The sequence below is a fragment of the Perca flavescens genome, chromosome 13 (assembly GCF_004354835.1).
Source record: "Perca flavescens isolate YP-PL-M2 chromosome 13, PFLA_1.0, whole genome shotgun sequence".
Lineage (NCBI taxonomy): Eukaryota > Metazoa > Chordata > Actinopteri > Perciformes > Percidae > Perca > Perca flavescens.
The window spans coordinates 4,678,803-4,693,775 of NC_041343.1; the positions used below are offsets into that span (position 1 = coordinate 4,678,803).

Genomic DNA, 14,973 nt, shown 5'->3' on the forward strand with positions numbered 1-14,973 from the left:
CGACTGGTCACTTTAGGATCTTTCCTGGAAGATACTTACAGGCTAATGGGCCTAAGATCCATTATGTTAACAGTCAGAGGGAGGGAAGTGGGAGAGTTGTCAGACACTGTGTGCTTTCACCATATTCTAATTTAACTCAATGAAAACCACAATGCACATAGGCACGCCATTTTCTTAGTAAATCAGGTGGTGGGCCGAGTTTTGCATCCAGGTTGCAGGCAGCAACAATACTTTCTGCCGAATAATGCACCCCCTTAACACTCAAAAGCTTTAGTTTTCCCTTGGGGATGCAATACTTGGAAGGGATGCAAAACTAGGCACATCACTGGCCCATTGTGGCCTAATTAGTCTCGCATTGTCAGACACACAGAGAGCAGCATGTAAGGGAGAATCCTGTGTCAAATATTACACACACACACACACACACACACACACACCTACCTAAAAGGTGTGTATAGGGCCTCTCACCTTGACAGGCATGCTCCCTGTCTTCTCCGTGTGGCCCGTGGAGGCTGTGTTCCCTCCGTTCACAGGTGGCGTCGCCCCCCCCTGCAGGCTCAGGGCCTTGTCCCGGCGGCGGCGTTTGCTGCTGTCCCGTTGCTCCTTCTGCCTGTTCTGCACCTCCATCAGGGCCGTGATGAACGTGTTCTTCACCTCTTTCTCAAACTCTAGCTCCTCCCGCCGAGCCAGCTGGCTGACCAGCTCCTCTGAGTACTGGCGGATGGCCGCCTCCACCCGGTCCAGCAGCTCCACCAGAGCAGAGCTGGGCATCAGGCTCAGGCCTGCAGGCAAGATGAAGGGGGAGAGGATAGTTGAGTTTTATTTTGTGCTAAAGTATTTTTTATTACCCATAGGTTTAGACATAAAGCTAAACAATGGCATGCACTGTATATATATATATATATAAAAAAAAAATCTTAATTTTACAATAAATAACTAATTAAAATAAATAATTATAATAAACTTTTTTATATTTAGCTATATACAGACAATTGCTGTAGTTGTACATTTATTTGTAATTTAATACATTGTAATCTAATGGTTTATTAAGGTTATGAAAAAGAAATATATATTTCTTAGTATAGTACATTAAATTCTACATATGCATGTGTACTTTCACTTTCAATTTCTTTAAAAAAAGTAACCGTAAAAACATAAGTTTGAGCAAAAGTGAGAGATAGATTCAAGCAGGACTTATCGACAAAAACTGTATCTTTAACAGTATTTAGTCTCTGTGACACTGTGGCAATACCATTCATTAACAAAGTAAAGTCATCAAGAAAAGGTGATCTGACCCCTTTAAGCTTTTTCACATTATCAGGGGTGCCCAACTCTTTGTTGCTTTAGCCATTTCAGTAGGAGAAGCATTTTCAATCACAGGGTAATTGTACCTTCGCACATTTTTTCTTAGAGGCCTAAGGAGTAAATGTATAAAGTGTTTCATAAGGAAAAGGAAAAGATTCTAGAAAAAGATACATCATTTTGTGTAGCAACCCATTCTGAGTCATCTCATGACCCCTTTGGAGGATCCCAGTCCCCAGGTTGAAAACAACAATTCACGCAAATTCAACCAATCACCGGGAATTCGGCGTGACTCGCAACTTTGCCACAAATTTGACCAATAACCAGAGTTTCCCGCGACTTCAACCAATCCCAGCAGTCCCATGTGCCAGACTTTGTATCAGTATGTGACTCTGGGACACACTGAGCAAGCGGGAGTGAGAACGGGTTGACGTAACACGCGCATGTCGCCAAATTCATTTCCTTGTTTCGGATATGAAGACGAGACGTATGGGACTCAAACATCTCACATTTACCAACAAAAGTACAGACAAAGAGCGTGCAAAACATTTCAGACCGTCCCGCCAACCTGTACGTCCACATCAATGTACTCGTAACGTTTTTTTCACTCCAAAGTCGCTGAAAGCTGCTCCTGTTTCAATCCTGTCGGCTCTCTGCAGCGGGCGGGGCTGCTGCTCAGCAATTTTCACCGTCTCTCGCAACTTCATTGCAACAAAAAAAACAAAAGACATCGCAACTTTTATCGCATTTCTTTACAAAAGCTCCTGCAAATTCAGGCATTTTGGGCTGCAACTATCTCAAAAAAAGGCCTCAAAATCCTGGAGAGACGGTTTAGATGTGCATTAATCCACAGCCATTGATGGACACCAGTCATCAGACTTAAAAAAACAATTATACATTTAATAAATATCAATCGTGTTGGAATGAAAACTATGTATTTGTATATGTATATTTTCTAGTCCTATCGACTACTCAAAGCGTTTTAACATAGTACAGGAACCATTCACCATTCATACACTGGTTGGTGAGGCTGCCATACAAGGTGCCACCTGCTCATCAGATAAACATTCACCGATGGCGCAGCATCAGGAGCAACTCGGGGTTCAGTGTCTTGCCCAAGGACACTTCGATATTGAACTGCAGGGCCAGGGATCGAACCAACGGCGTTCTGATTGGTAGACGACTGCTCTACTACCTCAGCCAATGCAACTCCGATAGAAGAACCACATGGATCTCGCCTTTGGTATGATTTTGATGTTTAGCGACATGCTTCGAAGAGAGAAATGAATTGTAACCTAACTGCCATTAGAAAGACTGATCAACCTGCTGGCAAGTATACCAGGAACACTGCTTTGACAGGAATGTAGCCGGTTCACATCCTAGACCAGCTGAGAAAATGAACTAATGACTTTTGGTTGATTGATAATTTTGATTTTTACCTTCGTAGGAGCAGTTGTTGTTGGAGGCCTGCGACAGCTGCCTGATCTCCTCCAGCAGGGAGGGGTTGGCCATGGAGCAAGGGCTGCTCTCCTCTTCATCCTCCTCCTCCTCCGTTTCGCCGGGATCTGGAGAGTTCTCCATCATCTCGACTATCTCCTCAATGACCTTGGGGGGAGAAAGAGAGAGAGAGCGAGAGAGATTGAAGGAGAGACAGGTGAATTGACAGGAAAGAGATTAGGAGACAGGGGTAAGTACACTCACATCCATAACCATCCATTTGTTAGTAGAGTGTGGCCACTAAAAGGCCAGAAGCCTCCTGTGGAAGTGTACATATCATATTTAAATCCATTATTGATGTCTACACAGGCTGCAGCAGTGTGCTGCAGAAGCAGACTTGGACTTAGGCAAGCACCTGTCTAAACTCCTGTACTAAATGTTCCAAACCTTTTTTTTTCTCTGAACTTGCGTTTCGGCCAATACTGGTGATCTGACACCATTGGTTTTAAAATATATATACATATATTATTATTATTTAACAGCTGTATACTACTAACTAAAATGTATGGATGTGATTTGATTTCTATCTTTGTTGTTTGGCCTGAAAACTGCAAATGCATACAGAGAATGAATGCCATAGAACTTTATTTCATTAGTTTGACAGTCTGTCGTGAGAAAAAAAAGGAGATAAACAAACGACTTTAAAGTATATGTTTTTTCCAGCTCAATTACATGGTATCAGATTGGTGCATACACTCTCACGCTGATACCAGCATTTTCCGGCAGTATTGGAGGCATTTCCATTGCTGGTATTGGAACAACTCTATGAAAGGGCAGTCAAACCCTCCACGCTGTCCAAGGGACACAAGTACTTTAACTGGACATGATAAAGAGCCTCTCCATCAAAAGAATGTAAGCAAAACATAAAAAAATCTAAATGGGAATGCCACATCTAGCAATGCAAAGATTATGTCTGGGGTTCCTCAGGGGTCTGTTCTTGGTTCTTTACTTTCTCCCTATGTTATGCTGATGATATATTTTGTTGCAGGAGCATTGCCACTGTTAGATCATTTCTTTTATTCTGTGATGGACAAACCCCTATACATGCCTTGGTCTCCAGCCATCTACATTACCAGAACTCCTTATCGCTGTCTTGCCCCAGAAATCAATGAACTGCCTCCAGCTTGTGTACAGCGGCTCTCACAAAACCTGGAAATTTGAGCACATTCCCACCATTCTGGCGTCCCTGCACTGGTTCCCTGTGGCGTTTGGAATTCATTTTAAAATATTACTGTCACAGCTTGACTTTGACTCATTCTATAGTGTTGACCTTTTTCACTCCATAAACCCCCAACAACCACAACAAAAATCGGAATGGACAAGGCACAAGTTGCTTAAAGAACATTATGTCAATCCCAGCAAACACATATTACTGTAAACAGAAATGCATGATGGTGAAAAAAGGCAGGTGAAAGATGAAATGGACCCGCGCACCAATCTAAGACAAGCCTCATGCTACACCCTGCTACCTTTTTCTCACGATCAAAAGCAGGACACAGAAAACTGCTGTTTGATCTCACACACACACACACACACACACACACACACACACACCTGATCAGCTGTGATGAGAGGCTCGTCCTTCAGGCAGTTGGCGTTGTCATTCTTCTCATTCATCTCCTCATCCTCTTTTTCGTGGATCTGCAGATTGTGAGATGAAACATGAGGACAAACAAATGGCAGGGTGTTTTATAAAGAAAACGAGGCTAACAAGAATCAAAAACGATCAATCAGCACTGGAATAATGAACCTAACCATCCACAGTCATTTTCCAAAAGAACTTTGCCTGGGATGGAGAGATAAGTCACACTCATTTGAAAATCTAATGCTTATATATTTGAAAAGGTTTTACATTATTTTGTATCGCTTTTTAAAAAGCAATTTACTCCATTGCATTTGTAAAAGTGTTTGAATAGTTTATACCTAAAATGTGATGTCCTACAGTTGATAGTGAAGTTAATTGTAACGTGAAGAAATCTGTGACATGTGTGCTTTTGTTTGAAATAACCCATTAACTTGCCCTGAAATTTGGTTTAAACATTCATGTTACAAAATTTGAAATTGTCCAATACTTAACTGGTTTATGAACAAATTCCTGCAAAAATGACATTCCCATCATGCTAAACTAAGATAGTCAACAGCATACGGTAACCATTATAGGCTGCCTGCATGTAAAAACTGTCATTATAGGCATGCTGATGTTAGCATTTAGCTCAAAGCACTGCTGTGCTCTCACAGAGCTGCTGACGTGGCTGTAAAAATGAAGTCTCATCATATGAATGTCCACAGGGGTTGTCTCCAGGCTACTGCTAATTATTGATACAGCATAACAGTGAGACACTTCATTGAAGATTTGACATTTAATATTTGCTGTAATAAAACACAGCACACAGCAAGCAGATGTCTTTTGTGGTTATGTCTGGAATAAATAAGAAAGATACATGCACCTGCACTGTAGCAGACATAATAAAAATTTCCTAAGAAAAAATTTACAATTGTCCTTTGCAACATTTCCTGCTGGCCTGTCTTAGTATACACGTTTTGACATAGAGGGAATCTCAGCAACTCATCTGACAGCAGGCTCCAGCTTAATATCAGCACTATGATGCATTTCCACAACAACCCTCTCCGTCTGGGGCTAAAATGTCTGCTCTGGCCCTGACCAGCCCAAACATGGCCTAGCCTGCTAAGTGCCTGCTGTCAAGTTGGATGTGAGAGCCAATTAAGGGAGGGAGGAGAGGGAGGGAGGAGAGGGAGGGAGGGAGGAGAGGGAGGGAGGGAGGGAGGGAGGGAGGAGGGAGGGGGGGGGGGACAGAGCAGTCAAGCCAACCTTGACTGCAAGCATATCTTCAAGTGTCAGCATGAGGATAAGCCTCAGAGAGAATGAAGCAGTTTGGCACCTCACTGTGAAAACTAATAACACATTGGGTTGCTACTACATTCATTTACAAATATCAAGCCAGAAAACAGAATCATGTTCACCTTATAAACTAGTTGAACTAACCATAGTTAACGTTGTCATTTCTAATAAGTTACCTTTTGTCAAGAAATGTGGCTAAAAGGTAATAGAAACCCAATTAAATCTTCATCTTTCCAAAATAAATAAAAAATAGTTTCTTTATTATTTGGCCTAATAGCACATTTTTAAACCAAATAGAAAGTGAGTGACATTTACCTCCTGGTCAGAAAGATTGCCGTTGAGTCCCTCTGAGTCGGTGCCGTCCCAGGTGGAGATGTAGTTGTCAGTTAGAGCATCCCACACACTGCAACACAACACACACACATGCAGACATGTCAGCAAGCATCATTAGCCCTAAAGGCTGTTTACCATTTTAAGCTGGTGGATCCACAGCCGCTGTAGTTAGACAGTTATATAACAGCATTAGACCAGAGTTCGCTGTGTTGTTTTATCTTGCTGGTTATAAGGAAGTCTACTCAGCCCTATCTTCAGCATCCTGCAACTCAGTCAATATTTCATTGTGGCAAGTCAATAATGTTGTTCAATACGCAGCGCTGGAGGCTGCAGAGGAACAATGCACAACAGAAAGAAACAGCTTACTGCTCAGTAAAAAGGTATCCTTAGCAGAGATTTAGATAAAGCTTCTCACATCATTGTGCCAGGGGTCCCTGACTGCAACCCGGAGCCAGCGTCTGTCTGAGGAGGAATGACATTAAACTGGGAGAGAAGTCCCCTTTGTGTTTTTTTTCCTCCTCCACTAAGAGGTTGGCTCAGGCCTGCTGCCCTGCTCCCAGTGGCACTGCCCACCCCCCAGGACACACAATGGACCCCATTCAGCCAGCAGCTTACCTCACCAGCCATGCCTGCATGCCATCACTGGATGCACCAGCACATCAACATCACTATGATGAAAACTAAGCAATAACAAGTGGTGTACAGAATTGAAATATACATACACAACATACATGCGTAACATACTATAACTACACTTATACATAGCCATATTTTACTGCTCTTCATACTATTCATCCTGCACATACACTTATTCTCACTACTCTTATGTTACTGTTTCTGCACAACAATGGTACTGTTACCACACTGCACATATCTGTACATATCTGTCTATATGGTTCATACTGAATATCCATATTTATTCAGTTTCTTATAATACACTGCATATATTTATATTATTTTTACTACTATTATAAAGTTACTGCTGCTATATTGCACATATCTGTACATGTTCTTCATATTACATAGCCATATTTATTCTGCTCTTATAAAGGTAACTGCTAATACACTGCACACATTTATATTTAATTTATATTATTCCAAACCACTTTCTGTTAACCAACTGTACACTACTGTCTATGATGCACTATATCTCTTGTCCTGTCTATACCTGAATATCACATTGTACATTTCTGCTCTTTCTGCACTTCTGGTTGGACGCAAACTGCATTTTGTTGTCTGTGTACTTGTACTCTACACAATGACAATAAAGTCGAATCTACAAAAAATAAATTTCCCCTTCAGAGAATTCATATTTTGTTAATTTAATAAAACATTAAAACTAAAGTGGAAAAAAGAAAATGTGTGGTTTTCCAGGGGATTATCCAAGACTATTTCCCAGCAGGGAGCAGTGTTGGTAAGCAGATATTTTACAAATCTTTGGACAGAGCCAGGCTAGCTAACAGCTAACAGGCGGCTGGCTTACTGCTTAACCCAAGTTGGCACCTATGCACAGTTTGCTTCATTGAGCATGGCTTTCTCTTTCTCAAAACAGCCTAATTAAGCCTAAAAATCTATTTTGTACATATACGAGACATTATCTTGTACATATGAGATAAACATTGCCCGCATATATATATTTTTTTCACCTCATCTTTCAGGGCTTCCGTAAAACTCACCTCATTTAAAAGATGTTTAAAAAAAAACTAATCTGTAATCACCACGACACACAACATTAACAGCCCATACTGAATGCATAACAAAGGGATGTGTCCAGATCATCTGGCCAGCAGGAATGGAAACTCCACATTTCAAAGCTGTCCTGCTGGATTTGTTGGCCACTGAAGAGAAATCTGTTCTGTTTAATATTCTAGTTCTCCATCAGCTTGTCAGAAATGACTCATATCTGTGGTTCTAATCGGGCAACTGCAGGGATTAGGCCAAAATGTGCAACACACTGTTTTCAACCAAACAGCAGACTTACATGGCTGACGATTATTTCTGTGTCTCTAAGACTCTCCGGTTTTAAATGGGTCCCTTTAAATCAGACTGCACCCTCCACTGAAAAGATAGTTTTCTATATGTCATAACACAACACAATATCCTCAGCATTATGAGAATCAGGGCTGTCTTTTAATAGCTTCTTAAAAGTGAATAAATATAGTAAATGAGGCTCACTTGATCAGCTGATTGTTACTTGCAAGAATTGTTATGAAAGGGGAGGAACAATGGGACATTGTTATTGGCAAAATCTCCGGTGGAGGCTGGAACAGTTGTTAGGTTTGACTGGAATATATCTGTACTGGTTTCCTTATCTGTGCCACAACAAGTCAGAGTAAAGCATTAGGTTTGTGTGTCAGTCCTAACGTGCAGATTAGTGTAATACTGTAGGACTCACATCCGCCCACAGCCCTGTGTTCTGAGCTCAGTATCCGTCCACTTTATTCATCAAAGTGTGTATGTGTGAATATATTTTGTCTTTTGTATTTTCCGTATATTTGTCTTAAGGACCCCCTCGAAAATGTAATGATTCATCTCAAGGGGGTTTATATTTCTAATAAATACTCTGAAATCAACACAAACTCATTTTAACAGCAATTTAACAGTGTTTGAAAATGTGATTCCTTTCCAAAGACTCTGCTCTTACACCTCCAGTCAGGCTATTTTTAGCACGATTCATATCCACACAGTGGGAGGACGTGTGTTTCCGCCTCAGCGCCTGTGGGCTGAAGGAGGGTCTGGCAGTCGGCTGGTGGAGAGACGGAGACAGAGACACACCAACAGAGCCAAAGCTAACTGAGGCGTGCAACACTGCACGTTGAATAATTCAGCACGCAGCCCGGCTGTGGAGCTGGGGAGGGGGGGGGCTCATGCTGCTGATTGACTGCTTGTTTTGGATGTTGCAGCCTGTGTCTGGAAATATTTGGGATTTTGACATGTGCGGCATGCTGAGCCACTGTTTTGGTCTTGAGAGTGTGTTGTGTTTGTGTGTGGTATTAATGGCATAAACAACATAATTACTATGCTAGAGTGTAATTAAAGGGCTGGAGGAGTAGTCCGTCTGTGGAACTATTATGTCACTGTGGTAATTTCAAGCACTTTATTATGTTGCTAATGATAAAAGTAGGGTGAATCACAAAAACGCATTCTCTTGAAGGGGTTCGTATGATATGGATATATGATATGCTAACCTACGAAATTACAGTGACTGCCGACCAGTCACGTGACAAAGTTTAGCCGACCGGTGACATGACTGTTCTTCAGTGGTCTCTACAGTTAGATTTAGCTGACAAAAGATGACTGTGAGTCAGGTACAGAACACTGAAGAGACAGTCGTTTCAGCGACAGTTGAGTTTAGTCGACAAAAGGTGACTGTCCTGCAGAGACGACAGTTAAGCTTAGGCACTAAAATGACTAGTTAAGATTAGAAAAATTATTGTAGTTTCGGTTAAAACACCGGGCCCCTTAAGTAGTACACCCCAGACACAAAACACCCGTTTCCTGGGTTAAAGTCTTGTGTTTTCTCCTGAACTTCTTCCTGGGGGGTATTGCACAAAAGTATAATTTATAAATCCAGGATAAACAATAAAGCGAGGCTTGACCTAGTCTAATCTGTGCAGCCAGGCTTGGGGCGTTTCAAGAAGGCCAAGCCAGGCTGAGGAGCGACTAGGTCGAGCCAGGCTGAAGTAATTTGGATTCACGGCTTTCCTTAATAGACCACGAGGTCGATCACAGATTTACTGATGCTAAAATAGAGAATATGTATTGTGCATATACTTTACACAGAGTGAGCAGCAGCTTCTTATGAAAGTATGACAACGTGAAACACATTATTTGTAAAAAGAAAAGAAGAATGTGCGCTGTAATGAAACGGCGAGAGAAAGCGTGGCAGACCACCGCGGACCGCCTGAACATGTAAGCAGCCTAAACATATACATTAACTGACCATTGCTCTGAATTGAAACCATCATAATCATATCATTCAAGGAGTTAGGCTAATTATTTATTATATATATGGTTTCATTTAAGAGCAGTAGTTCGTAAATGTATATTTAGTGCTATTATCTGCCCCACTTTTTCTCACGTTTTTTTTTGTTTTGTTTAAAGAGGCAGAGTTTTCTTCTTCAATATGATATGCTTTGCTTCCTTGTATATATGGACATAGAAAAGAAAGACTGAAGAAATTGGACTCTGAAATCTAGAAACTATAAAGATAATTAAGTGATAAATATAATATACATTGATTGTAACAGTGATATTCATCAGTTATTAGGTGCCTCTGCTTTTGTGCAAACAAGTCAAGGCTAAATTGATCCAGGATAACTGGAATATCCCGGCTTAATCCCTTATCCTGGTTTTGTGCGATACCCCTCTGGACATGAACTCCGCTCCCCGGCTTGAAAGCTGTGTGTATAGCGGCAGTCAACATGGGGCATACAGTAACAAATAAGTGGAATACATACAAAAATACATTGCATTAGTTCATGTAGCTATATGTACGAATGGTTCATGTTGGCCCAAATGTTGGCATTTTGCTGAAAAGTTCAAATATAAATAGGCCTACAGTAAACAAAATGTAACAAGGCTAAGGATTATGCTCCTGAACAATCGAAACTGATTTGAGATACTTTATGTATATTTACATTGCTACTACTGGATACCATTTGTAATGTCAAGTTATTTACATGTTGAAGCTAAAAATACCGATGCAAACTCTTTTCGATACACTACGGTGCTATACAGTAAATGTCAGTTGGGTAAGACTGAACTGTAATCAGATCCATTTAGGCCTCAGACCTATGACAGATAAATACCACAGTAAGTGGACCGTGTGGTATGAATATTTCACCAGAATGATATTAACTTGGTCACTCACTCTTCGTCCTGCAGCCTCTCCTCTTCCTCCTGGCTGTGGGACTGGTTGCGTATGGGCGCCAGGCCCTCCGTCTTGGTGTTGTAATTATGGAAGCAAACGTTGAGCTTCTCGTCAAACTCGTTGACCAGGTCCTCCATCGACTTGAAGCTCATCATCTCGGAGAAGTTCTCCAGCTCAGAGAAGTCCTCGCGGGTGATGGAGGCCAGGGGGGCGGTGGTGGTGGAGTAAGAGTGTTTGAGCACTGGGTGGTCCAGCTCATCTATGCGGCAGGGCCGGAGGTCCTCAAACTCCTCATCCAAACACACAAGAGGGGCTTCCATGGTATACCTGCACAAACAGAGAGTGGTCACACAGTGTTTAACTATTATCAGACCGGTGCTCGCGGCCTCGAAACACTACCGGCCCACCGGGAAAAGTCCCGACTCCACCTCTGAACGTAAGTATATGATTATTAATGAAATGGTGAGCAAGTCTGTACTGTTTATTAACTCTTGATGTTAAACATAAATATATACTGATATGATTACAGCAAAGACAACATCGGCAGTATTGACGGCGAAATAGGCTACAGGATATTTTGTTCTGTATTGACAGGTGCAATATTTGAAAATCGATAATTATTCATTATTTTTTTAAATTACATTTATATCTGCATTTATGTCTTTTTTTATTTGGTAACATTTAAGTTATTCATATTGTTTATTGCACAGGTGACATTTTATGTTTTGGCCCTTCAGCTGAGTTCAAAATGAAATGGACGAAATAACACTTTTTTTTTTTTAAATTAGTCGTTAAGATTATTCAACTAATCGAAAAATTTGTCGAAAGATTAATCGTTAGAAAATTCGTCATTAGTGGCAGCACTAATTTGGAGTGAAATGTGTTTTTTTTTTGTACTTTATATATCTATTACATACACAAACAATGAAAATAAAAAAAGCATAATAGGGGCTTGTTTAATCAGCATTGTGTTTAAAAAGGAAATACCAGATTAGACAAAGCACAAACATCTATCTGTCCTCATCTGTTAGATAACCAATATCCCAGAAGGATTCATCTGGCGTCTCCTAAATCATGCGTGCCTCACCTCATGTGGAATGGCACCATGCTGTCTAGACAAAGAGGAGATGGAGGTAGATGTGCCAGAAGGGGACCAGGTCCCAAAGGGGACCCAACCAGTTGGCTTTACTGGTAAACCGCAGTTAATTAAGTACACCTTCTGGGATTTAACTGATGAAGTATCCAAGATTCTGGGACATGAAAGTATAGGAACTGTCATAGTATAGAACATATCACAATAAGGTCATTTCTAGAGTAGGCCAAGGGTTTCTTTAAGGGGTTTGACGAATATACTGTATGGGTCTGATGAATTGATAATGGTAATATTGCTCTGTAAATGACAATGTACATTTTTACAGCACAGCGATACCCCTTAAAGCACTTTTGTGGTTCTAGGACAGAAAATTACTTAATAATGTATTTGAAAAGGGACAAAGAGACAGACATTAGGAGCTCCAAATTTCTTTAGTTTATTTTAATATGTCCTGTGTTTTTGGTTAAATGTGTCAAATAAGTCAAAGAATATAGTTAAGCCTTGGCACAAGATCTGGTACGTTCAAATGTTCCCTTTCAAAATCATTCAAGCTAAATTTGGTGCAATTGTGTCTAATTTACTCTGAGTTGGTTCTGTCCCAGAAAGATATGAAGTCCTGACAAAGATATTCTCAGTTGGTACTGTTCAATAATTATACTTAATTAGCTGGTGGGAATACCTTTTTCTTTCCCTCGGAGTTCAAACACTCTCAGAAATGTACTGAGGAAAACTCGGTACTTTCCAAGATATAAAAAATATTTACATTTTCCCGATTCTTCCTTTTTTTCTATAACAATTAAGGTCTTCGCTGAGTATATATGTTGTCCCATGGCAGATGGAATTACCAGGAACACAAATATACATCTTTGTGTGCTGAACTCTTTCAAACATGTCACACTTGGCACGGTTTGGGGAAGGAGGTACTTACTGCCTTTGAATTCTACTGTCTCCCAGAAACACTGATCACCATTATAAATATGTTCACAGAGCATACTCTACCCCAAACGGAGTTGTTGGCATCTCCACAGTGTGAGTTGTGCTCCAGTGGCTCTACTGGCACTTATTATCACATGAAGACTTTATGTCTGGACAGTGGTAGGCATATCATGGGTCAGAATATTATTATTTCTTTAAGTTTCTAAACTTCCCTATTCTTAAATAATGATTCTTAAGGTTGTTATACTTAGTTAAGCTTCCTTAGGCCAATTACCAAAATGGAATACAAGAGAAGGCAGCTCACAGTAACTGTAGAAAATTATGCTGATGGTCATTTTTGACTGTAGGCCTGCACGATTCAGGGAAAAACATGAATCACGATTTTTTAGCTTAGAATTGATATCACAATTCTCTGCCACGATTTTTTTCTCACAAAGTGTAATGTTTATTGCACACATGAACCATGATAAAACAAAACAAATTGGCAGTACCAAACAGATTTTATTTTTGCACCTATAGCACATTGCGCATCACCACAAGCCTGTAAACATAGAGGCTTTAATGAATAAAGAAAAAAATAAAGTATACTGGCCATTTAAGTACAGTAGGCTACCACAAATAGTGACATATAACACACTGAACTAAATATGGCCCTGAACATGGCTGTAAATAGGCTAATTGAAACGTCTTTCCGACCTCTTGCCTTGTATGGCTTCATCATATTGCACTTTGTGGTGACGTTTGAGGTGCTGGTAAAGATTTGTGGTGTTACTTTGCGGTGCTGCAACGAGGGCAAAGCATGCCTCGCAAATTACATCAGACTGACCCTCGTCGTCTTGAATCCAAAATACTTCCACACCACCGAATGAGAGCCTTTTTCCACTAGTACCTGGGTTTTCATCAATGTCCATTTGGTTTATTTCCAAACTACTGCGCTCGCTCGATGAGTGAAACACGTGACTAAAAGGTGCTTTGTCATTGGCTGAGGGTGAAGCCCTGAACTTTTTTTATTATTTTACTATATCTCAGATCTCTTTAAATATTGTTTTCTACTACTATGGGCTAACAGTTAACATAGAAACGATCAGACATACATTTTAATGCCCTCTGCAAATGCTGCCCTGCTAGTAGGGGCAGTTTTTTACAACTTGACCTACTTTCACTTAACTACGGTGCAGTAAAGTCAATCAGATGTTCGTGATCTGCGTAACGTCAGTACCGTGGGACTTTTGCCTTCAACAGAGCGACAGTAATGACTTAATATACCATCATTACTGAGATTAAACTACATCCTCGGTTATGTTTGCACTGAATAACGCATTCAATAAACAGAAACATAACTCTTGCAGCTCACATGAACAGATACGCAATATTAGCTTGCACATAAAATAGCACCCTCATCAGTTAGCCTACTGTTGCTAACGTACGTTCATACATTTTACGGGTTTAGTAAATAAAGTGTTTGACTGGGGGACGACCCACACATCCCCCGGTTCTAATGTGTCCCCCCCAATGTTGTAACCAAACCTTACGCCTTTGGATAGAATAATGTCCTGAAACACTTCCTTGGAGCTCCTAGGTAGTGTAAAAATGAAATGTATTTGGGTGTAAAGCTGCAAAAAGAAGGAGCAGTCATTGTTGTGGAGGACTTGATGCTGCAGTCAGACCTTTAAGAGAAGTTGTACATCGGTCACGTTGTCTGACGCAGTGTAATTACAGTAGTGAGTTCTAAATTTCATCCTTTGTGCTTTGACCGTGGCCTGGCCTAAGTGGGTGAGTACAGAGGAGCCCATTTAAAAACAAGCTTGTGCAAGCCTCTTCCTCCTCATCACAGCACTCAGCAAAGTGCTGCTCCGTCAACAAACAGCCAGACAGATATGTCTCTACAGCTCTCTCTTCTCTGTACTGCTGTATTTCTCTTTTTTTAATTGCATCTGCTCTGTCTTAACATTTATTTCTAATTAATTTGCTGAGAAAATGACTTCATGTGGACTAAATCCTGTCAGCAGAGTGATGAATCACTACTAGGTGACAGTGACTGACAACTTGCGTCCATCAATAGATCCAATAAAGGTTATT

At 40.7% G+C, this 14,973-nt stretch overlaps 1 protein-coding gene across 4 annotated transcripts in view; it reads right to left on the minus strand.

Annotated features, from left to right (window-relative positions):
- fez1 (fasciculation and elongation protein zeta 1 (zygin I)) overlaps positions 1-14,973 on the minus strand; it is a 39,114-nt gene that overhangs the window by 8,191 nt on the left and 15,950 nt on the right. For 3 of the 4 annotated variants that reach the window (XM_028594897.1, XM_028594900.1, XM_028594899.1), the window contains 5 exons: positions 10,866-11,192; positions 5,975-6,062; positions 4,354-4,440; positions 2,742-2,907; positions 469-782 (listed from right to left, as the gene is read on the minus strand). In XM_028594897.1, coding sequence (XP_028450698.1) covers positions 469-782; positions 2,742-2,907; positions 4,354-4,440; positions 5,975-6,062; positions 10,866-11,192 — 982 coding nt within the window. Of the gene's footprint in view, positions 1-441; positions 783-2,741; positions 2,908-4,353; positions 4,441-5,974; positions 6,063-10,865; positions 11,193-14,973 lie in introns of all 4 variants that reach the window. The other variant, XM_028594901.1, reaches the window with a different exon arrangement.